This window comes from Tympanuchus pallidicinctus, unplaced genomic scaffold (assembly GCF_026119805.1).
Source record: "Tympanuchus pallidicinctus isolate F22 unplaced genomic scaffold, pur_lepc_1.0 scaffold5, whole genome shotgun sequence".
Taxonomy (NCBI): Eukaryota; Metazoa; Chordata; class Aves; order Galliformes; family Phasianidae; genus Tympanuchus; species Tympanuchus pallidicinctus.
The window spans coordinates 6,998,900-7,021,619 of record NW_026294769.1 but is presented as its reverse complement, the minus strand read 5'-3'; the positions used below and the strand labels follow the sequence as shown (position 1 = coordinate 7,021,619).

The following is a 22,720-nucleotide window of genomic DNA, read 5'->3' as shown; positions in this document are numbered from 1 at the left end:
ATCCTTTAGGCTGTCCAGAGATGGCCAAGCTCTGATTTTAAAGCAGCACTGCTGGCTGCAATCACTAACTATTGTAGGATCAAACCAGCATCATGCAGGTCATTTTTTTCATTAACAGAAACTATTCTAATGAATTGTTCCCTGGGAACGTTTGTAGTAAGAGTAATCTGTCCTAAGGTTTCATCGCTTCCTTTACTTCTTGTGGTCATGTTTGGAACCCAGTTTTAAATGCCTCATCACTGCCACATCCTACCAGAAGTGAAGTCCTTATTTTAGATTTTGTTTGGACAGAGTTTCAGGTTGCTCATCACCTCACTTGTGGCAGGAATAAATATCTTCTAACTGAGAAGGGCCAGCATACAGTTTTTATTTGGCAACTAAATACATTTTGCTGCTCTTCTGCCTACATTCTAAATAAGACTAGTGAAATGCAGTGGTCTGTTAAATAACTAACTTATGACTTGGTTGGAAGAAAATGGAGACAAGTTCAAAAATCAACTGTTTCAAGGCTTTTTATTTTTTCTTTTTAAATGGTTTTCAAATTCTGTGCCAGCATGTCCAGATGCTTTTGGAGCATGGGATAATAGCACAGTACTGATTAATCTTGCTTGCTGCCTTGGCCTCTGAGAAGAACACATGATCAGCAGACTAAAAAAAAAAAATCTTCATCCAGAAGTGCTAATTTGTTCCACTTCCTTTCCCTTCCCCTTGCAAGTACATGGTAGAACAAGCTGGAAACCACTATTTGCACTCCATGGTGTGTTTTATATTCCTGTAATATCCACAAGGTAAGTTGACCATCCTCAAGATGACAATAAACCCAATTATTTGTTCACAAACTATGTAATGTCCAAAGAGTGTTCACTCACTCATCTGCAAAATCTTTTTTGTCACAAAACCCATTACAGACTCTTTGCAAATACCATTCATTTATCAATATAGGGTGTATCAGGATATGGATTCCAAATTTGAGAAGCTGTTTTCAGCTGAGAAACAGAATAATTTCCTGTTTGAGAAGCAGTTGCTAAGAAATTCTGTTCTTGTAGCATTTAAGAGATAGAAGTTTAATGTTCTATGGTAGTCAAAACAGTAGAAAAACTCTATGATTTATGACATACTCCTCCAAACTGACAAAAATGTTATATTGTACTTTGCAGCTCTATACAGGAAATCCCAAGACTAATTAGTTCCTGTTTTTTATACAATTGCATTTTCAGAAATTGTTCCTGCTGTCACAGCTGGCCTTGGGACTCCGCACATATTTTCCCACACATTCGGTCTATCATTCATGTTCAGAGATAGCTATATTCCTTGCAAGCAAACAACAAAGGAAATTATCATTATCTGAACAATTATGACTCCTGAGACTTACTTTAATTATAATAGGGACAGCAAACCAATTCCAAGGATTGACTTTTTTTCCCCTTAGTTATGGGATCAGCAGTGGTCGTATTTTGAATTTTTTAACTGAATCTTTGTCTTCCTGCTCTTTTTAAATATTTTGTATTAAAAATAATTTGTATTTTTTTTTTTTTTCTATGATGTTAATTCATACTTCACATGGTTGTTAACATTTTGAAGATATGTTTTAATTTAAGTGAAGCTGCCAAGTATCTTTTGAAAGGTATCGACACACACTATTGTTAGTATTTTCTATGAGTTATTTCTCTGCTGGAACACCTACCAGAAAATATGGAGGGATACAGAAAGAAACCTTATCTTCTGCCCTCTCAAAACAAAGAAAATAAAATAGGAAAGGTTACTTTAGTAACCTTTAGTTACTTTAGTAACTTAGTGGTTACCTTACTAAAGGTAACCAGTTCCATATGAATTCAGTGATTAATGCATTTTTCAGAACTAAGCAATGGCGGTTCAGTGTAATTTAAATGACAGAAATGTCAATTGCTGATTTTTTCCCTCTTCATGACAACAAAATTTATATTAAGAATATCACTTTTTTGAAACTATGAGCAATTGTACACTTTCTCTTCTGTACTTTCTCTTCCTTCTTCATTACTTCTGATTTTTGTTTTTTAGATTCTTTCTCCCTCCACTCTTCTATCTTCTTTTTGTTTCTGTTGTTCTTACAACCTATTCCTTTTATATCATCTTACTTCTTTCTCTAGCTTCCTTGCAGAATGCATCCCACTCTTTCAGACTAACCACGGGTGTGAAGCTTTTCACAAAGCATAACTCCCAACCACACCTGCATAGGCTACTACTGAGTATTACAGCTAACACTCTTCTTTCCCACTGGAGTCCTGCTCTCCTTTGCAGGTTCCAATCCCTAACAGCATAAGGGAAGGAGGTGCCTGGTAAACACAGAAAAATCCTGTGACCTGACCATTACACACATTTTAAACCCTTGATAGAAGTACAAACCCAGTTTGAAATGAAATCTAACTGTGCTTTATTTAATTTTTCAGTCTTAGAGGAAAGAGGACTTTTCTGAGCAAATTGGGTGAATGGAATATTGTATGTCTCTTGGTATCCCACAAGCTGTGTGCTGGCTATATAATGCTTGAAATCTCTTAGCAATTTAAGGCTTTGAAATTCAAATGCAGCTCACTTCCACTGAATCTTGAATTATAAAATGTCCTAGTGTCACACTGAAATGGTCTGCTGTACCATGGCAGATAAGTTCTAAAAAGAGAAAATAACCTGTTTTGACAACATTCAGTCTGACGTTGTTTATGTACAGAAGTATGAATACTTTGAGAAATTTTGGTTTAATTTTGGTTTATGTGAGAGGCTTTAATGTCATGCTGAAAAGCAGGGAAGATGAGAGAGGGTTATGTGCTAGAAACTGAGGGAATCACTCAGACTTTTCATGACTATCTGAAGCAAATTTTAAAAAGTTTGAAATGTACATGTGGCTGTTTGACAAGTTGTTCATCTTAAAATTCAGAGAAAGAAAAGCAAAAACTGATTCTTACAAATGGGATTGAATGACAGCCCCAAGCTCTACACAATGTCCCAAGCAGATTTTGCATCTAGCATAAGCCTGGCTCTGTTTTTGTTCTCTGGCATGAAAGTGCTTTCTGTAATAATCTGATACCAACATGGCAAGGCCCTGACCTTATCTGGGTCAGCAGCACAGAATTTCATACTTAAATGACCAAACATTAGACCACCAAACATACAAGCAAGCAAGTAAAAACAGCATGTAAATCTCCTTTCTCATCAGGATTACTGTATTATCTTGAAAGTCAAGCCTCTTTAGATGTGTGAAAATGACAGCAGTAATTCAACCCTGCAAGATGCCTCAAAAGCAAGACAAAAAGGCAAGCATTGGAAGGCAGGCAGTTCTCCTTCCTAAGTGTTCCCCTGCATGATTTTGGGTGTAGTTTTGGGACAGCGCAAGGCAGCAAAGGGCACCTACCTGGCTGTAGCTCTGGATGGCACCTCTGGGTTGAGTGCTGCGGGCTGGGAGTGGGGCGGCTGCGGTCTCGCCCAGGGCAAGGGTCTGGTTGCTGTGGTAGCTGGCTGAGTACTGGAAGGAGCCCTCAGGCTTGGTGTTGAGCTGCAGAGCACTCTGCGAGAGGAGGCTGGGCCCTGCAAGGGACAGGTTGGAGCCGTCAGTCTCAGGGAAAGAGCATGCACCTGGTGGCATTTGACATTATCAGTGGCATGCCACAGTTTGGCTTTTCAGTAATAAAAGTCAGGGAAATTAAAGTGTCTCTTTATCACTCAGTCATCAGTCTTACACTGTTCAAGCCACAGACCACAACTCTTTCTTCTTTGTTTTCTTCAAGAAAAACAAACCATCTGGTAAAGAAATCCTAAGCCAATTGATAGAGAAGTCATGTTTTTCAGCTCAGAATACTTTACAATTTTTTTCCCCCTGCATAAGCCATGTTCATTTCACTTAGTTACACCCCGCTGGTCAGTATAAGAAATGCCAATTTGTCCTTCCCCATGCCCAAGCACATGGCATCTATTGACTGTAGCATGCACACAGGGATGCCAGGGATGCAATACTTCAGTGCCTGTGGAGATAGATGACAGCTGTTAAAATATTAATAGCTCCTCTCATCGTGTCAGGCTCACCCTGATCTTGGTGAATTTTTGATGACTATTTTGTCAGCCTACCTTATCTTTCCCCTCGTGGACGCACACAGTAGGAGAGCAGAGCACAAGTAATGATCTCAGATGAGGGCTGCCAAAACCAAAAGGTGCTTGCAGCATCAGGAAAATGAATAGTGACACTAATATTCCTCTACCTATTCTGCGAAACAAAAATGTTCCCATATTTGTAGAATCGTAGAATCATAGAATCTTTTGGAAGGGACCACTAAGAGTCATCTAGTCCAACTCCTTTGCAATGAACAGGGGCACCTACAGCTAGATCAGGTGCTCATGGCCCCCTCCAGCGAGACCTTGACTGTCTCTAGGGATGGCGTATTAACACATCTCTGGGCAATCTGTGCCAGTGCAACCTCTTCATTAGGTTTGTTAGTGCTGACATAGCATCAGCTGACATAGCAGACTCTGATTTTGGCTGTGAGAGCATGTACTGTGCAGGGAGAGGCTTGTTGCCCAGCCCTGTCAATGTGGTTGAGAGACAGGCCCTCGCACTGCTGATGGTGAGTTCCTCCTGGCCCCACACCAAAAGGCCCTACACCTTATGCCATCTCTGATCAGTGTCTCCTAGTTTTCCAAGAACGAGTTGCTTGCCATGGTGTCTGGGTCCACCAAGGGAAGTGAAAGAAGAGAAATGACGAGGGTTAGGCCCTGGGCACTGCACACACTACAAGCCAGCGTGGCTTCACCCAAACAACTACAATCTGTATCCAGTAGCTCTACAGGGATGAGACGTTCAGATTCTGGTTAGCACAGACACGCTCATGAGAGCACAGCAGGTGGTACAAAGCTTAAGGGATGGGAAACAATGTTGATTTAGCTCTGATGGAACACATGAAAAGTTCAGTTTTAAAGAGAATTACAATGGTCAAATTTCAGTGAATTTTACTGTAAATAATTCCCAATACATCTCTAATACAAATGCCAAATTTTATATCCTGTAAGTCTTTGCTAAGAGGATGTACAGCTGCTCTACAAAGATTTCCATTTAAAAAATGTGCAAACAACCCTCCTCCTCTCCAAAATTTACATGGAAAATATTTTTTCCCCAGCTTGTTCCTCAGAAATGGCAGACTCATTATAACTGACATTTTTCAAAATCCAACCTGGATGGCTCATATTATTAAAAAATAAAATTGCAGTATGCTGTATGGTAGTGGAAGTGTTCACACTGAAGTGCAGACAGTGATTAAGACACTATTTTATACAACAACATAGATTATTAATTGCCAAGTTGATCTGATTAATCATATTCCAGGTATAGGAGAAATTGAGAAAGTAAGTTCTGGTCCTTGTCCTTTTCTTACAAGTGCAGAAGGAGATAGCTCTGTATATGTTGAGAGATTATTAAAAATGTATCACATATTTAGGAGAGTTGAATTAATCCTGCCTGGGTGCTTATTAATCCAATATACTGCAGCTTTCTATTCTGTGACTCTGCAGTAAGTTCTTCTAGACATTCTCCATTTAACAGGGTTTGTTGCAGATCTTGTTCTTTAATAAAAGAAACACTTTCATAGATTTATTTAAAGATCATAAAGAAAATAGAGGCTTAGTTTAAAAATACATATTTTAGACTATGTGCTAATCTTTCAGATTTTGAATTTTCACTGAAAATTTGCCTGTGATCAAATGATGTGATTAAGTGCAGAAAATTCATAAGAGTGTAAATTTCTCAGGAGGCTAAAAAAGTTGAAGTGAGAAAGAAATTTTTGCACATGAAAGTGTTTGAACTCATTCTTAAAGTAATTATGCTATGACATTTCTAAAGCTTAAATAATGATTAAACTATCACATGCTATGAACTCAATATGTTTAAATTTTCATTGCATCTGGCTTTTAAGTGTTCCTTTTATATTACTATTGCTCATCAGGGGATGTACATAGCTGGCATTACATACATGGGTTCCCTGCACAATTTAGCTTAAATGCTTCAGTGGAAGTTAAGAAACATATTCAAATGGGGAAGAAAAAAGCAAAAAAGTTTGAAGCACACAGTTGAGAACTCACCAAATACTGGATAATCATTTTTATTTTGCACCTTAACAAGTAGAAATGAGCTAATAATTTACACACATTTGAGTAATTAAAAATCCATTTGAAAGAGACAGATATTTACTTTAAAATAAACCCTCTCTCAATCAGAATGAGAATAGTGGCTGCTTGCCTGCAAATAACTAAGCCTAAAAAAGCATGCAAACTGCAAGGTACATTTGAGATCAGAGTGATCTGCAAAAAAGACAAGTTCCTTTTACAGGATTTAATGACTACAGGCCTGTCTTGTCTGATAGGGAAAAGACAGATCACCTCTCCCATCAGGATTCTTCAAATTTCAGTCTGAAGGCACAGAGAAACCCCCTGAAGAGCCTGCAGCTCGACAGAAGAGAAGAAAATGGTTTGTTTGTGTACAGCTGTACACAGGCTTATCAATGGCTCTCCACAGCAAAATACTCTTTCTACTCAGCAACAGTTTCAACTCTGCTGTGTTAGTTTAAAAACCTGTGTATGCAGTTATTTTTCTTTTGTTTTCAGAAGAGTTCAAACAGCTGAAAATTCTCTATTTTCTGTCAGGTACTCTAAATCAGCAGCATGAAGAAGACTAGGCAAGAAAAAAAAAACAACAGGGGAATGATGGACATGCCTACAACAGGGAGCCAACCCAAAGTGAAACCTTGAAGGGATGGAGAGCAGAGGGATTTGCCACAAATCAGAGAAGACAAAAGGGGTTTTCCTTTTCAGTCTGGAAACCTGTCTGGAAGGCATGGCAGAGTTAGAAGAAGAGTTACCCATTCGGAGAGTGAGGGAAGGGGAGGGGCTTCTTCTGAAGCTCTTCTCACTGTATTACCCACCCTTCTTACTGGCAGTTGCGTTACAGGTTGGTACTTTTTCCTCCATTGAAAACCTAACAGTTTAAGAGGTTTGGAGTGCTTGCATGTACATGTCAAATTTAATTTCTGCAAAACAGGGAAGGGGAACAGATCCACTGCAGGACTCTGGCCTACCTTGAATCCCACCAAGTGAGGATTGCAGCACAAAGCCTGTTGCTACCTTCCTGCCATATTGCATTTGAGAAAACAAGGAGATTATGGCATTACTATAAATGAGCTGATTCAGGGCACTAAATATAGTGTATATGGCTGTAAATATAAGCCACTGATGCACAGACTCCATTGCAGAAGAAGTGTGTGACACTGATCTATTGGCAACAGGGGATCCAGGAGCTTGCAGGAATGTGAGGCAGAAGCTGCTGCAGGAGCCTCCCCGGGCACAGGCAGGGATGTTACTGTGCCCTATGCCTGTTGGGGTAAGGTGCTGCATGGCAGGACTTCATCTCTGGCCATTGTTCTTTCTGGTTAATAACACAATGTGCAAGGCTGCAACAAGCTGAGGTGTAGATATTTAAAAAGCAAGCCAAGAAAATGAGTGGCCTTATATGATAACATTATTATTAATTCAGGGACATGAAAGTAACATTTGGTCACAGGAAATCAAAGTCTCGCAAAGAATCTCAATTATAGTCATCCATGGCTATGTTAAAAACGGGGAAAAAAATTACAAATACATTTGTCCTTGTATTATTTTAATCTTTTGCCTTTCCTTTCTGCTTTATTGAGACCACCTCCTCCTCCTCATTCCAGTCTTTGGTGAGCAAAACAAAACAAGCCAGCCAAGTGAAAACAAACAAACAAAAATCCAACAAAATGCAAAACATCAATTTTGAATGATTTTTTTTTTTTTTTTTTTTTTTAAGTTATCCTTGTACAGTTAGTGTTTGCATTCAGAGATATTTTATATAGCTATTTCAGAGCAGCAGAATACTCAGAATACTAAGGTACTTCTAAGTACCTGCAGGCACTGTGTGCACTCTAACAGTGCTTTCTAAGGCAGTAGAGAAATAGTGACAGAAAAAATATACAGAAACTTTTAATTCTACTTCATATTTAAGATGTGATAAAAGATTAAAGACCATTAAGGGGAAAAAAAAAAAAAAAAAATAAATTTAAAAAAAAAAAAAAAAAAAAAAAAAAAAAGGTGGTAATGGAACAAGAAAATTGCACCAACAAAATTATGTTATTATAGTTCTCTATTTAGGTCATACTTTATATTTTCTCTTTTTCAAACAGTGTTTGCAGTCTACTGAAAACAAGATAAAAGAACCTTTGTACTGTTTGGAACAAACATATAGTTTGATTTTAAATGGTATTATGTTGCTCAGCACAAAAGCTAGTTTCACTTGTGCAACTGACTTTTTACCTACATTTCATCAGAACAATCCCACTTACACATTGAAGGAAGGTCCAGAATGTCCTTTTTTGTATGCTCAGAAACCCTCAAGGGCTGTATAATCAATGGATATTAAGATGTTAGAATCACAAGAAGAACAAGAGAGTCAGGCAAAGTAGACTAAGACAATAAGAGAGAATAAATGGAAGGCTTACCCTTATGCTAGGCTCACCTATAAAACACCAGAAGAGGGGATCTCCAGACAAGATCCTTCCCCACTGGTAGCCAGCTCTTAAATAAGTCTAGGAGGAGTGGAGCCAGGCTCCAGCCCTTCCGGCAGCACAGGGGAATTGCCTTCAGCTGTGCTCCTCTGGCTGACTCAGTGCTCGCCTCAGGTGATCAATCAGAGGTTCAGGCCGTGATTCAGCAGTTCCCATACAAGGGCTAAGGCCACTATATTCAATTTCACTGGAATATGCCTGGTAATTTCAGTAGGAGTCAAATCAGTTTGTAATATATTTTAAGGTGTAGGAAACTGAAGCATGCTTACAGAGGAAATGTATCAACTGAACTCAGGGTACAAAACCAATGTAAAAAAATACAATGATGGTAATGAATAGCCATAGTATTAAAAATGCAGTAGAGAAAGAAAAGAAATGGAAAGATATTTCAAAAAAAGGCAAGAAAGACCAAAGTTAATCACACAGTACTGAATTTTGATTCTAGTGGGCAGTCCTTAATGTCTAATGGGTCTTCAGGGAGGGATGACAAAAAATTAGGCATTACAGCAATCAGGAATCTAATAGCTAGGCAACCTGGTTCAGAATCAAGGACCAGAGGGAATGGTTTCAAGCTACGGCAGGGGAGATTCAAGCTGGACATTAGGAAGTATTACTTTTCAGAAAGGGTGGTCAGGCACTGGAATGGGCTGCCCAGGGAGGTGGTGGAGTCACCAAGCCTGGGGGTGTTCAAGGAAAGGCTGGATGTTGTGTTGAGGGACATGGTTTAGTGGGAGCTATTGAGAATAGGTGAACGGTTGGGCTGGATGATCTTTTAGGTCTTTTCCAACCTTGGTGATTCTATGATTCTACGAATCAGAGCTGGTGAGTCATGACCTATTCTTTTCCTTTCTTTCATAAATAAGACTCAGTCTGGCAAATACACAGTGGCAGTGCTTAACCAAATCTTATCCTATAGTGTTCATAAGCAGAAGAACATCTCATGAAAGAAACCCACTAGGAACTTGTGGTCCAAGGAGATTAACAAAGGCAGAAGTGAAGCAGCTGCATAGGTGCCAAGAAGACACGTGAAGTTCTGAGAGACCAGTCCAGTATCTTTACACTGAGTAGAGGTGGGGGGAAGAAACACATCCTATTAAGTTTTGCTATTTGTAATATTATACATCCTCAGTGAGGAATGTAGAAACAAATACATGGCATGGGATAAGAGTGGTACAAATCAAGTACAGCATTGTTGCTGAAATATTTTAATCTACAGGACAGGGGGTTCAGGTAGTAGGAATCTGAGGATTAACTGTATTACAAACTCATTGAACATGATATTTTTTCAGCCTTATATCTTAGAATCATTGCTTGTTCTCAAAGTTAAATAGCCAGGTGAATGCTGGATTACTGTGAAGGCGGAAGTCACTAAAAGAAGCCAAAGAAATAGTTCCCTGTGGTGATACTAATGACAGATGATCCCTACTGTCTGCCAATCAATCATCTGAAAAGTTACTTATTTCCTAGCAGGGAGACTGCAGTATCTCATGGAATATATCACATAGAGTATTTTTAAAAGTTGTAGCTTCACAACCCATGACAATTCAAGATAAATTTTTAGTTCATGTGCTATAGCAATTGTATGGTCAATTTTCAGTATGAAGGAGAACTAGAATTTTACATTACACAGCAGAAGCTATCATGTAGCAAGTATTCAATAATACATTATCTGCTAGTTGTTAAATTATCAAATAATTACCATATAATGACAAGTTATATAAAGTACTGTATTATTACAAGATAAAGGCATGATTAATTCAGTATTCTAAATCTATGCAATAATTACTTCTGAATTGGATAAAATAATTACACTATGAACTGCAGACATACACACCTAGTCAGCCTCCATGCGATAATTACATGCTTGTTACTTAGTTTTCCATGAGAAGTTTGCAGTGAAAATATCATGCAAGTAAAAAGAGCAGGATTTTTTCTGTCCTTAAGATTTAAAGTCACTTGGATTACTGGGGCAGCTTTCCTCTCCAATTAAGTGCTAAAATGGAGCACAATTATTGTGTTACACATTTCCACTTGGTCAGTCATCTACTGCAATGCTAGTCCTAATTGACAAAGGAAATAGACCAAAACATGCTAAAACGAACGTTTAATTAGCTCACATTCCAATTATAAACAACACTTCCCTCACCTTCGATCAACTGACAGAAGTAGTAATGATAAATTATAGAGTAAGTGTAAATAAAGTGTTTTTAATTAGTGTAATTAATCACTTCACACATTTTTCAACCTGCTTTGCTCATTTGGGTAACAGCTGAAAGAAAGCACTAGCAAAACTCTTTTAATGTCCTTTAAACATTCATTTACAAAGTTAATAGGTCAAGGTGCCTCACATTCCAGTTGGAGGAATCATCTTGTAAGTGTTCCTTAGTAGTCCTAATTAAGGATTTCAAAAACCGAGATGCCAAGATGACATTGTTTACTCTTTCTTCTTCTTCTTAGGTCATTAAGGTTTTGTTTGAAATATTGATTTGAACTCTACAACCTACCTTTCCGGTGTATTTAAGAGTCTATATTCATGAAAAATAGTTGCTAACCACTTCTAAAGTTGCTTGCATTTGTTGCCAGTTCTGCAAAGAGATGTATGATTTTGAGAGATCTAATAAAATGAAACATTGGCTCAAGTACCTTTAGATGGAGCATTCAGTTTCTGAATGCTCAACTATAGTTGGAAAGCTGGAGGAATGCTAGAACTGGACTGAAAGGAAAACGAAAACTTGGATAACTCTGGATGGTAACCTGCAAGGTTGTTTCCAGCGTATTTGAGGGTAGTGTAGAGGAGACGATAGTTACAGACAAATTCTGTGGCATCTTACTGGTATCTCCCATTTTTCAAGTCCTGCTCTCCTAATCAGAAATAAATTTTCCTTTGAAATCAGAAGGGCTAAGAACATTTGTTTGTTCTCAAACACTCCCTTGCAGCATGGCCTATTTCTGAGATCATCTGAAATTTTCTTTGTAAGAAACTCTGTTGCAGATATTATTTAGGACAGTTCTGGAAAGCTGAAAAATTCAGTGGAGAGAAGGTGAGGGATGCCCTGCAAAAGATTCCTCAGGTCTGCAAGCCTGTGGGGATTGCAAGGGACAGCAAATTGCTACTTAAGCCCAGCCTTATCTCCTTTCTACCCCATTTCTAGTCTCTGCAGAACTGCAGATGGAAGCAGCTGTGGCAGCAGTCAGTTGTAGGGAAAAGTCCAGGGAATTAGGTGGGAGACCTTTGTGGTTGTCATAAAAAGACAACATTTTCTTCATTAGAGGCAGAAAAATGAAAGATTGGACCATGGGAAAATGTAAAATCCAAAGCAAATATCCAGCTTGGCCATCAATATGTGCTTGAATCAGGGGTTTAGTATGCATAAAATATGATGAAAAAAATAATAAGGAAAAAATTAAATAAATTGATGAAAACAAATCCAGTTAGCTGTGACTGGTCAAGCATCCTGTAGGAAAAGGATTTTCAAGACAGCTGTTAGTAACATGTCACATGGAAGATAATATGTAGCTGTAATATAGCAGTAACAAAAGGCATTCTCCCCACTTTCCCTTTAGACAAAGATCTGTACTAGCAAAGTATTTCAAGATCTATATTCTAGGAGATATTCAATATGTAGGTAACTGTGTTACAATAAGGAATGCCAAAGCTGCAACGTAACGCAGCTATTCCATGGCCTAGTAATGTACAAAGCTGAAAAAAGTGTAGGTGAAGAAGCATACTCAAAATGAAGAAATAAGTGATAAAACTTTGGATACTAAAGTAGGTTTCTTATTATGAAACAAACATCCCTTCAGATGAACGGCAGCAACTCTTAAACAAGTACACAGAAAATGAACTTGTTTTACAGAAATGGAAAGTAATTTATATGCAGTACCATGCACTGCCAACACCAAGAGGGCTATGTGCTACCTACAGATACAGAAAAGGGCTGTAGTGTTGTTACAGAACCTATCTGTAAGCACTGGAAAATAGGCTTCAGTAGAATGTGTTCAGAAATGTAGCATATGTTCATTTTCATTCAAGACACCTATAAATGATACATATCAGGAGATAAGATGTAAAAACCAGGCTGATGACATTATGTAAAGGAACAATACAAGGATATCCCTTCTAACTCTCTGACCTAATTACTGCTAGAATAAAAGACGAAGAGCACTTTCTTTCAAGAGTAAGTGAACTGGGAACAGAAAATGTTTTCATTACATGCTAGTTATCATGTGCTTTTTCTACAAGATAAAAATACAGCCATTATTGTAAGGAGAAGACGGAAGACCTCAGTTAGGATCTGAAATAATAAATCACTACTGCAAGGGACAACAAAGTACCACAAACATTCGTAAGAAGTAACAGAAAAATGTAAGACTTGAAGTGAAAAAGCCATTTAGAAATTCCTATTGATGACTCGTGAGCAGCTCTACAATCGAGGCTGCTAGATACTAAGCACTACCATTGACTATCAGGACTCCAGTGCACTACTGCAAGAAGTAATATCCTCTCACACTTCTTTGTGCTCTTGCATCCCATCCTAACAGTAATGAGTTTGTTTTTGATTACTGATTTTTATTTTTATTTTTTTGAATGCTCTTATTGGAATTCTTGAATGCTTGACTCTCTAGGTTTCCAAGTACTGCATAATACTAGTGACATATGTCCAGATAAGAAGAATCTGTACTTGATTAAGCCAAGACTACAAAATGGAAAATATGAGCTCCAAATATTGTTTGGAATTATGTTTCAGACCTTTGCACACTCCAAATACATATTGCCCAGTAGTTAAAATTCACTTAACTGTACACCTGGGAGAGACAAGAAAAGTAAAAATAGCTGAGCTAGCTAAAGAATTACATAAAGAGAAAAAATTTCTTCATGGATGGCAAAAATCTGTAAGTGATAACTTATGAATGTAACAGAATTTCCGGTGAATTCAGTTAAAAGTTGTTGGGAAGTTAGGAAGTATATTTTGGAAATAAGAAATTGTAGCAAACTCATAGAACAAGGTGATGTAGCAAAGTCTAGGCAGCCCTGACATTATAGGGTAAGTTCAGTGTTATTTATTCAGGTAGTGTACTGTTTCGTTTTCTGTATCGTACCAAATAGGGCATTACTCCAGATATCTTTGTGAAATGCCAGCCTACCAAATCTTCTTTCTTAAGCAACCTTGGTAGTATTTCATAATAAAAAAATTTTGGAGCTCCATTTTAAATGAGAGAAATTAGTGGAGATCAAGACTTTTAATGATAAGCAGGTTTAATAATAGGCTTAAACATATTTAATCTCAGTATACAGAAGCTGCCTGTGCTTTTGATTTTTATAGAAAAAGCTGTCTGAAATTTTGATTAAAAACAAGGATAACCTACTGCAAATTTTTAAATGACCTCAGGATTAAGCAACTTCTTTTATAGAAGATTAATCATATTTTATGAAATTGCTTGCTAAACTCAGCACATATTGAATTCAGATATGATCTGGAAAACATAATTTATCACTGACCATTAGGATGATGGGTGTTACAGGAGCAATAGATGGAAAGCACCCAGGAGCAAGATGGGCAGCAAGGATAGTAGCTAAATTGCATTTCTGTACTGCAGAGGACACAAATAGAAAAAATAATTCCCACTAGCCTTCTATCTATGTATGTGTAAGGTTGAACTGGAGCTCTTTTGGCAGTACAGTTTCTGCTGGCACATGTTACACCTTCATCAGAAGCCTCTGCCAAAAAAAACTTGTTAGTAGCTGGGGTTAGACACGATGTGAACTACTTTAAGAATGTAAATCTCTTCTGTCTACGAATGACCTGATTTGTAGATGATGTTACTTCTGTGAAACTCTACATGTGGTATGCAGGAGTGGTAAAAGTCACACAGTATTCACTGTAACAGAATTTTTCTGCCTACTGAAAGATCAGAATATGGAACAACAGCAGAACAGTACCTGAACTTGGCTTCTGGGTGGGTTTAGAATCGTAGAATATCTCAAGTTGGAAGAGACCCGCAAAGATCACTGAGTCCAACTCCTGGCTCCACACAGGACCACCCAAAATCCAAACCCTGTGTCTGAAAGCATTATCTAAGTGCTCCATGAACTCCAGCACGTGGGGCTGTGCCCACTGCCCTGGGCAGCCTGTTCTATGTCCACTGCCCCCTAGTGAAAAACCCTGTCCCTCACCCCCAGCTGCCCCTCTCCTGACGCCGCTCCATGCCGTTCCCTCGGGCCCCATCACTGTCACACAGAGCAGAGCTCAGTGCTGCTCCCTGTGAGGAGCTGCAGCCGCCATCAGGCCTCCCCTCAGCTCCTCTGCTCTGGGCTGAGCAAACCCAGGGCCCTCTGCCATTGCTCTTATGTCTTACACTTTTACTATCTTTCTTACCCTGTGACCAGAAGAAGAAAGCTGCACGTGAGAGCAGGAGCTGTATGCAGCTACACAGACAGCAGTGTCCAGCTAAGCAGGAAGTCCCATGCTTTGATTTGGGAAACACCGTATTTTGACATAAGTAATGGTTATTTTTAATTTTTCATTTTCATTACCTATCTCCTATTTTGTAAAGAACAAATACTTTTAAAATTGAATATGAGCTTGGTTTACAGAGGAAAAAAAAAAGAAGAAGAAGAAACTAGGTAATTATGGGTATCTTTTGCATGATTAAGTCATAAATTTTTGGAAGTATTTTATGCATTAAAAGATCAACTGTCAGTTTCAAGTATTCCTAATCACCGTATGTGCCCAGCACAGCCAAAGGCTGCTACTGATAGTACTGAACTGAAGTGCTCCCTTTTCATTTCTAGGAAATAAAATCAGGTGGTTACAGACACCACACAAACATGAGTCACACAAAGTTGAGTGCATTATCCATCAGAAATAATAATTTTAAAAAAAAACAAAAACCAATCTCCAAGGCTCCAAAACAAAACCAGCCAAACAGCAGCAGCTTCTGGCTATAAAGGATGCACAGCTACTCACAGATAGTTGGTATAAGACAGAAGTTATCATTGGATTTATCACTTTGCTCTATGAGCTTAGCTAATAGCACAGAATAGGTTTCCTTTTCTCATGCAAAGTAATACTTTTTTTTTTTCTTTCCTCCCCCCCCCCCCCCCCCCCCGAGCTTTGACAGACTTGAATCTTTTCTGTCCACAAATGAAAATAGCTATTTGGCCTTCGAGGTAAACCGATTCAGAGTGTATTTAACACTGCCTCAAAGGTAAGTCTACTAAGTAGTAAGTCAACAAGGTGAACATTTTATGAAAATCTTTTTAATTTCCCAGAAACACCTCTTTCATAAAACAAAAAGTGCAATATGAGAACTTCTCTGCATATTTTGATTGACGTAAAAAAAATACCACTCATGTTTCACTTATGTAATATCTCCAGCATAAACAGCAGTTTGCATGTTGTCCTTTACTGAGAAAGAATCCCATTAAACTCCTCACACACCCAGGATTCTGTTGATGCTTTTTTTTTTTTCTTTTGTTTTCTCCTTCAGTGTCCATAGATATGCACCACCCTCCTTTCACACTGTACTCATAAAATGCATTTGTCCATTTCTAAAGCCAGAATGAAAAAAATGGAAAATAATGGAAAAACTGCCTACTTTATGTTAGACAAGTCACAGAAATTTGACTTTGCTGAGAATTCTGTAAACTCCATGTGGCACAAAAGAAATTAAGCCCCAAACCAGACCTGCCAAGGTGTTCTGTTCCATTCACATCTCACGCAGGCCAACAAACCAATTACCTCTTGCACCGCTGCATCAACAGACTGGTTTCATGCTCGTGAGCTGGCACCAGAGGATCTCTGAGCTGTGCAGTTCTTGGCATCTAACTGTACTGAGAGCACGGGTGCTGGCATACCACTACAGCATGAGCAGAATGAGTGGTTTATCAGTCTGTCAAGAGGATGTGGGTGCACTTGTTTCCTGGCCTGCACTACAGACAAAATATTTACTGATGTTCTTTTGCACTGCAGGTTCAGATGCCAAAAGTCTTTCTTTGTTCTGTTTCTACAGATGCTACCATAAGTCACTGTCACTTTCTAATGAGTTTCACTAACTGCTTCCTGCAGTGGATGAAGGAACACCTGGTTATTCGAGCAGGATTTGTGTTTGCCACAGGCTAATCATTACAGGCTGATCATTACCTCCTTTCCATCTTTGAAGCTGCTACTAATTGTTCTTGATTTTCTGATCTCTTTGCTCTCTCCTTCATTTTCCTCCTCCATCCATATATATTTTACCAGCTGTTATTACTACTGTGTTAATTCAACTTTCACATTTTGTAATGCAGTAATAAGGTGAAATTTTAAGGAGTTGTTTTCTTCAGGCAAGGATTTAAAGTCAAAAAGCATAAAATAACACCATGCTCCAAAGTCAAACTCATCTCAAGAGAAACAATCTCCATATATAGTAATATGGTGATATGAGTATGGAAGTGATACATAAAAGCCCATTTCATCACGTAGGCATAACCTGAGATAAGGGAACCCTGAGAAACGTGCTTTAGGTGACAATACACTGAAACAAAATTCAGCCTATAGGCTGCTGTACAGAAACGGAGGGAACTTACAAATGACTTATGTGCAACGCTGTCATACTATTACTTTTGCTCTGTCAACATGACACATCAGCGAGCAATGTGGATTAGCCTGAAGTCAGATAAACGTGTAAAAAGTAAGGATTACAAGGCCACTTTTATACTGAAAATGTTTTGGTTTTTTTCCCCTCTCTGAGGATGAATAGGCATCTGTTTGGGAAACAAGATACTGAGGTTTTATTTCATGATGTGTGAAAACAGAAAAGGTAAAGGAATTGGAAAATAAAAGACAGAATGGAAGCAAGAAGGTAAGGAATGGACATAAGGGTTTGGCAAGAGAGGAAGGCGTATTTTAGGGAACAGCAGGATAGCAAAGATCAGAGCATTGGATAGGACAAGGCTACAGGGAGATTAAAATGAAGCCAGCAATTTAGATCCAACAGGACATGAACATACTGGACTGTCATGTTTTGAACAGTTCTGCTGGTGGCTTCAAGCGCTTTCTCCCTGAGAAGCCTATAAATCCCCTTGGATGCATGACTGGTCTTTAAAATAACTGCAGAAGAACAGGCTTTCAGTGTCATGCATAGTAGGGTGTTCACAGCAACCCCTTTGCTGCCCCTGAGGAACCAGAGAAAGCAGAGGCTACTTTGCAGAGTGCTGCTGACTCCTGCAGAGTTCTCCAGGCCTCCTGTGAATAAACAGTCCTAAGAGTTTGAAGACAGGCACAGCATCTAAGCAGAGCAAGATCAGCTGGACCCGAGTTACAATCCGTAACATCCCACAGTCAGAATGACTTAGCAGGGCACAGCTGGTGAAACAGATGCCAAATACCATTAGGATTGCTGTTGGGAAGATGTGTGGCTCCACTCCTAAAACTGACTCCTTGCAGTGGTCTTTTCCTGACTGTGTAAGGGAACTGATAAAAGAGGAAAGTTTAAAAAAAAAAATTAAAAATCACTTGTTCTCTTGAGGTGAGAAGACAAGCATGAATTTAACATGATGCAATATCCTAGAAAGAAAGATATGCTTGTTTTACCTGAACCTTACCCTGCTGATACCAATGATAAGAGGTTTGGACAGCTAGTGAGCAAAGTTCTGGGTGAGAACATGCAACAGAGAACAGAGAGACTGCACTTAAACAGAAGATGCTTCTGGCAGCTGCTCTGCTCACTGTTTAGAGGATGTGCCACATTAGATATTGGGCAAAGATGACTTAGAAACCCCAGAGCTTTGAGCTAACAAATTGAGAAGGCTTGCATTAAAAGAGATGGATGGAATAACAAGAGGCAGCCAAAGATCCACCCATAAATATTTACTCTAAATATATTAAAAGACTGTCAGATGCTTCCTCAGACACATACCCAGTGTGGCTTATCTGTAGCTAAAAACTGTTTAGTCAGATGACTACCAGGTTTGCATTAATGCAAAAGGAAAGAGAAGTAGGAGGAAAGGTGAGGTGACCCTTTTAATGCACTTATGCCACTGCTATTCCAAAGATTCTAAAATTATTCTCAGTTTCTAAAATTAAAGAGGGCATCCACAGTGCTGAGGTGATTTTTGTCTCTGAAACATACTTGAAGAGCATGTGGTTTTTTGAGTTTGTGTGTTTATCAGGAGATCCCATGAGAACACCTCCTTTGTGTGTGCAAAGAATGACTCAGCTGGATCACCCTGGCACTCAGAGTAGATAATGAAATGGAAATAACTTCATCTATCAACAAATTGTGAGGTCCACTGATGCCAAATTTCAACTCATTCAGCATGTCAGCCATCTGACAGGTGGCAGTTTCACAAAGAAGAGCAATGGAATTGAAAACACATAAACACATATCTTTTTACACATTCATTGTGTAAATGGAGCCTTTTTGTTTCAATCTATTTTCAATATCAATGAATAAAGCGGCTGATAAAGGATGAAAATCATAAAGGTTGGAGAAGGAATTCTCTTTCAGATTGGGACATCTGCTTTCACACTGAGTAAGGAGGATCTCTGTTATCGTAAAAAATTGCTGAAACAAAATTGAATTAAGACAATAAAATAAAAGCATAGCCCATATTTTAGTCTCAGAATTAGGCAGTGTAGATAAGTGAAAAACACATCTGTTTAATACAACAGTATGTATAATTTCCTGAGATAAAAATTGTCTGTTCATCTAACGTCAGTCATTCTTTAGAGGAAAAAAAAAAAGAGAGAGAGACTTCTAAATGGCACTGCTATCCATCTGTGTTGCATTTGGGGCAAACAGTTTTAAGTGACTAAAAGAGTTAATACATCACGGGACTGAATACTCTGTGCTGAGCCACGTTTTTTCTTCTGCAGAAGGACTGGGATGTCCCTAACTGCCTGCAATTTTGTTAAGGTGCAGCCTTAGCAAAGCGCACTCTGAAATGGTAAAAGCCAAGAAGACAGTATTATTTAATCTCCGTTGTATTTACTGCCTTATCAGCATCTTGTATTCTCTAATTAATCTTGAACAGAGGACAACAGAGTCACAGATGTGAATATTCAGGAAATGTGGAAAAGATTGCCCGTAGTACTGGCAGAGTCAGGTGGGGAAAGCCGGAGTTTCAGTACAAAACGCCAAGTTTTAAATTGAAGATTAGAATGCAGCATTTTAAAATTATCTGAGAATTGCAGCCATGTCACAGTGATACGGGAGTTTTTTGTGATCCATGTCAACAAAAGCTCTATTGCTGCTGTCTGTAGTAACTATTTAGAGAGCAAAGAAAGAGGGTTTCCACATGAAATGATTAAGCAAGAGAAAAATAACTGATGAGACAATTCCATTTCGATGAGAAACTTAAACACCAGAAGCTCCATAAATCTGTTCCATAATCCTTTTAAGACCAGTCTAAGGTTCATTTTGTGGAGACTGAAGCAAAGGAAATAGCATGACAGATTTAAGTATAGATACCTTAAATTAAAGTTAGAGACTTTTGGATTAGGAGACATTTGAGCCTGTGGTTTATGTTAGGAAGAAAGTGCCAATGGATTTGCTCAGTTATCTCAGCAGTCTGTCTAGCTCTCATTTTGCTACTGTCACGACAAGAGAGAGTAACCATTGCCTCTCCTCACTTCTGCAACCTGTACAGGTCTGTAAGGACTCCATCTGCCCCAGTGTATTATTTCAGAACTGATTTTGATGCTAGTATTGTGGCAGTCCATAATGTGGCGTACAAATGAACCACAGGGGCAATGGCAAAAGGGAGCTAGTAAGAAGGAAAAAAATTCAGGACCAAAACTTTCCTCTCATTCCACATTGATCTCATTTATTCACACCACACATCTTTAAAATGCAAACTTACAAACACTGGCAGGAAAAGGCAGCTTGGACTTCAGTGATTGCTCAGAGGCCTTCAGGCTCTGTGTCACAGAGGATGGATGCATTGGTGCCTCAGACAGCTCATCAGCATGTTCCCCACCTACCTGTGACCTTATCAGCCTTAATGAAAAGCTTTATCCAGCAATCACCCTTCTTCAATCACAATTGTACATCTGTGTTTACTTGCCTTCTCTCCCTGAACTTTTCCTCCTTTTGTGTCTTTTCTTTCTTTCGTCTCCCATTTTTCCAAGCTTTCTAATATAAAATATTAACGTACAATCTCCACAATACTTACTTAGCTCTCTGAAAATGCTTTTTTCATGTTTCTTTGCTGATTGAATCACTCAGTTACACCACAAATTGAGCAACAGTCCTCACTCAATACTCCTGGAGGTCTTATCTTTATCTGAAACATCATCAATATTAGCTCTATCCTGAACTCTGGTCCACAGCCCATCAAAATTTTGCTCCACTGCATGTTTCCCTCTGCAGTGATTCCAGTCCATACACTCAATGAACATTTCCATCCTTATCCTGTGACCTATTCTCAGCATCTTTTACATGACCCAGCTTGGCTTTCACATCTCTGATCTTCCCCTGAACCTTGTTTCAATGACAAGTATTCATTTGTACAAAAACTGTGCTATGGGGCCCATCAGAAACAGAAAACAGTGGGCTGAAGAAAGTTTCAGAAAGGAACAGCCGGCTCAGCCACCCACTGCAGGCTGCCAAGCTGAGTTTTACAGCTACTGACAGCAAGGAGGAGGGATGGAGTGCCACTACAGTCACACTGAGGGACTGGTGGAGCCTGGGATGTGCAGTACAAGATGGTGGCCACCATATGGGCCAGCAGCCCTTAGCTGCCCACCTCAGAGACTGAGGGTACTAGTGAACTATTGACCTTCTGCTGGTGGCAACTCCACAAGCACATAGGACAATCTCAGCTCCTCTCTGACACCGTGAAAGTAACATCAGGTTGTATGTGGTATAAACTGGAGTGATACAGTTGTGACAGATTTATAGCTATGTAAAGGCAAAGAGAAATTCCTGCAGTACAGGAAGCTGGACAAAGGTACGCAGGTTGAGGTCTTAACTGACCTTAACTTTATTCATAGTTTCCTGTTTTTTGCTTGTCTCTAAGTAGAATTACAGAATCATAGAATCATTATGGCTGGAAATGATCACTGAGATCGTCTAGTCGCAACTGTCAGCCCATCTCCACCATGTCCAATAAACCACATCCGCCACTGCCACATCTACCTGTTTCCTGAACACCTCTGACACTGCCTCCCTGGGCAGCCAGTTCCAATGCCCCACCACCTTTTTGAAGAAATTTTTCCTAATATCCAATGTGAAACACAAAATAGAAACACATTTTTTCTGGCCAGTTTATACTGAGTTGAAACAGAAGAGATTGGCCACAGTACAGGAGCACCTCTCAGATGCATACAGCCTTGTCCCAGGCCTGGCCAACCACAGAAAGCTTACGTGAGGAAACAACAGTTATGAATCTGCTCATCTTTGACAGTAATTACTTAAAAATAACGGATGGCTCTGCTTGCCCCATACTAATAAGAGCTTTATACAGCACTACCTATGTATTTGTCTATCAGCTCATTCACACTCAGCAAGAATAATTAGGGAGCACTAGTCTTAGCAATATGGAACACCTCCTGCCTAAGCCACCTTAGTGTGATATGTCTTGTTAGCTTATGTCCACGCTGATAAAGAAACTGCACAAGATGATATTTGGGATTTGAGGTATTATAACCTCAAATAGCTGCCTGTGCCTGCTACATGACCATTTTTTAAAAACAGTTCTGAGAAAGTCAGAGTGCAGAAAACCGAATCATAAGGATTCTGACTACAGAAACACTAATCTTCTCCAAAGGTAAAGCTACCCACAGATTAACTTGTTACACTAGGTGCACGCAGTTTGGGAAAAGAAGCTGTGGTCACATCCCTGGGGAAGCTTTCATATCATGATTTCAAAAATCAGCCTCAACTAGGCTAGAACTGACGCAGCAGGCTAGAAATGTTCTCCTCACAGTTAACCTAGTGACATAAAATACAGCTAAGCATTCAAAATGCAGAAGGAAATTCAGGTAAAATTGTAAATTCTAGACTACAAAAGCTAAAAAACGGCACGCAATGATGATTTTTCTGCATTATCACTCTTCCTCTCCCTCCTTGTCTTATGGACGGTGCACACAAAAATGCAAACCCATTCAGTGTTGCATGATTGCCTCATTCTTCATCATGCCACCTTG

General features: G+C 39.0%; 1 protein-coding gene across 6 annotated transcripts in view; it reads right to left on the bottom strand.

Moving 5' to 3' along the window:
* CTNND2 (catenin delta 2) overlaps positions 1-22,720 on the bottom strand; it is a 612,391-nt gene that overhangs the window by 265,926 nt on the left and 323,745 nt on the right. For all 6 annotated transcript variants that reach the window (XM_052703881.1, XM_052703884.1, XM_052703886.1 and 3 more), the window contains exon 6: positions 3,383-3,555. In XM_052703881.1, coding sequence (XP_052559841.1) covers positions 3,383-3,555 — 173 coding nt within the window. The remainder of the gene's footprint in view (positions 1-3,382; positions 3,556-22,720) is intronic.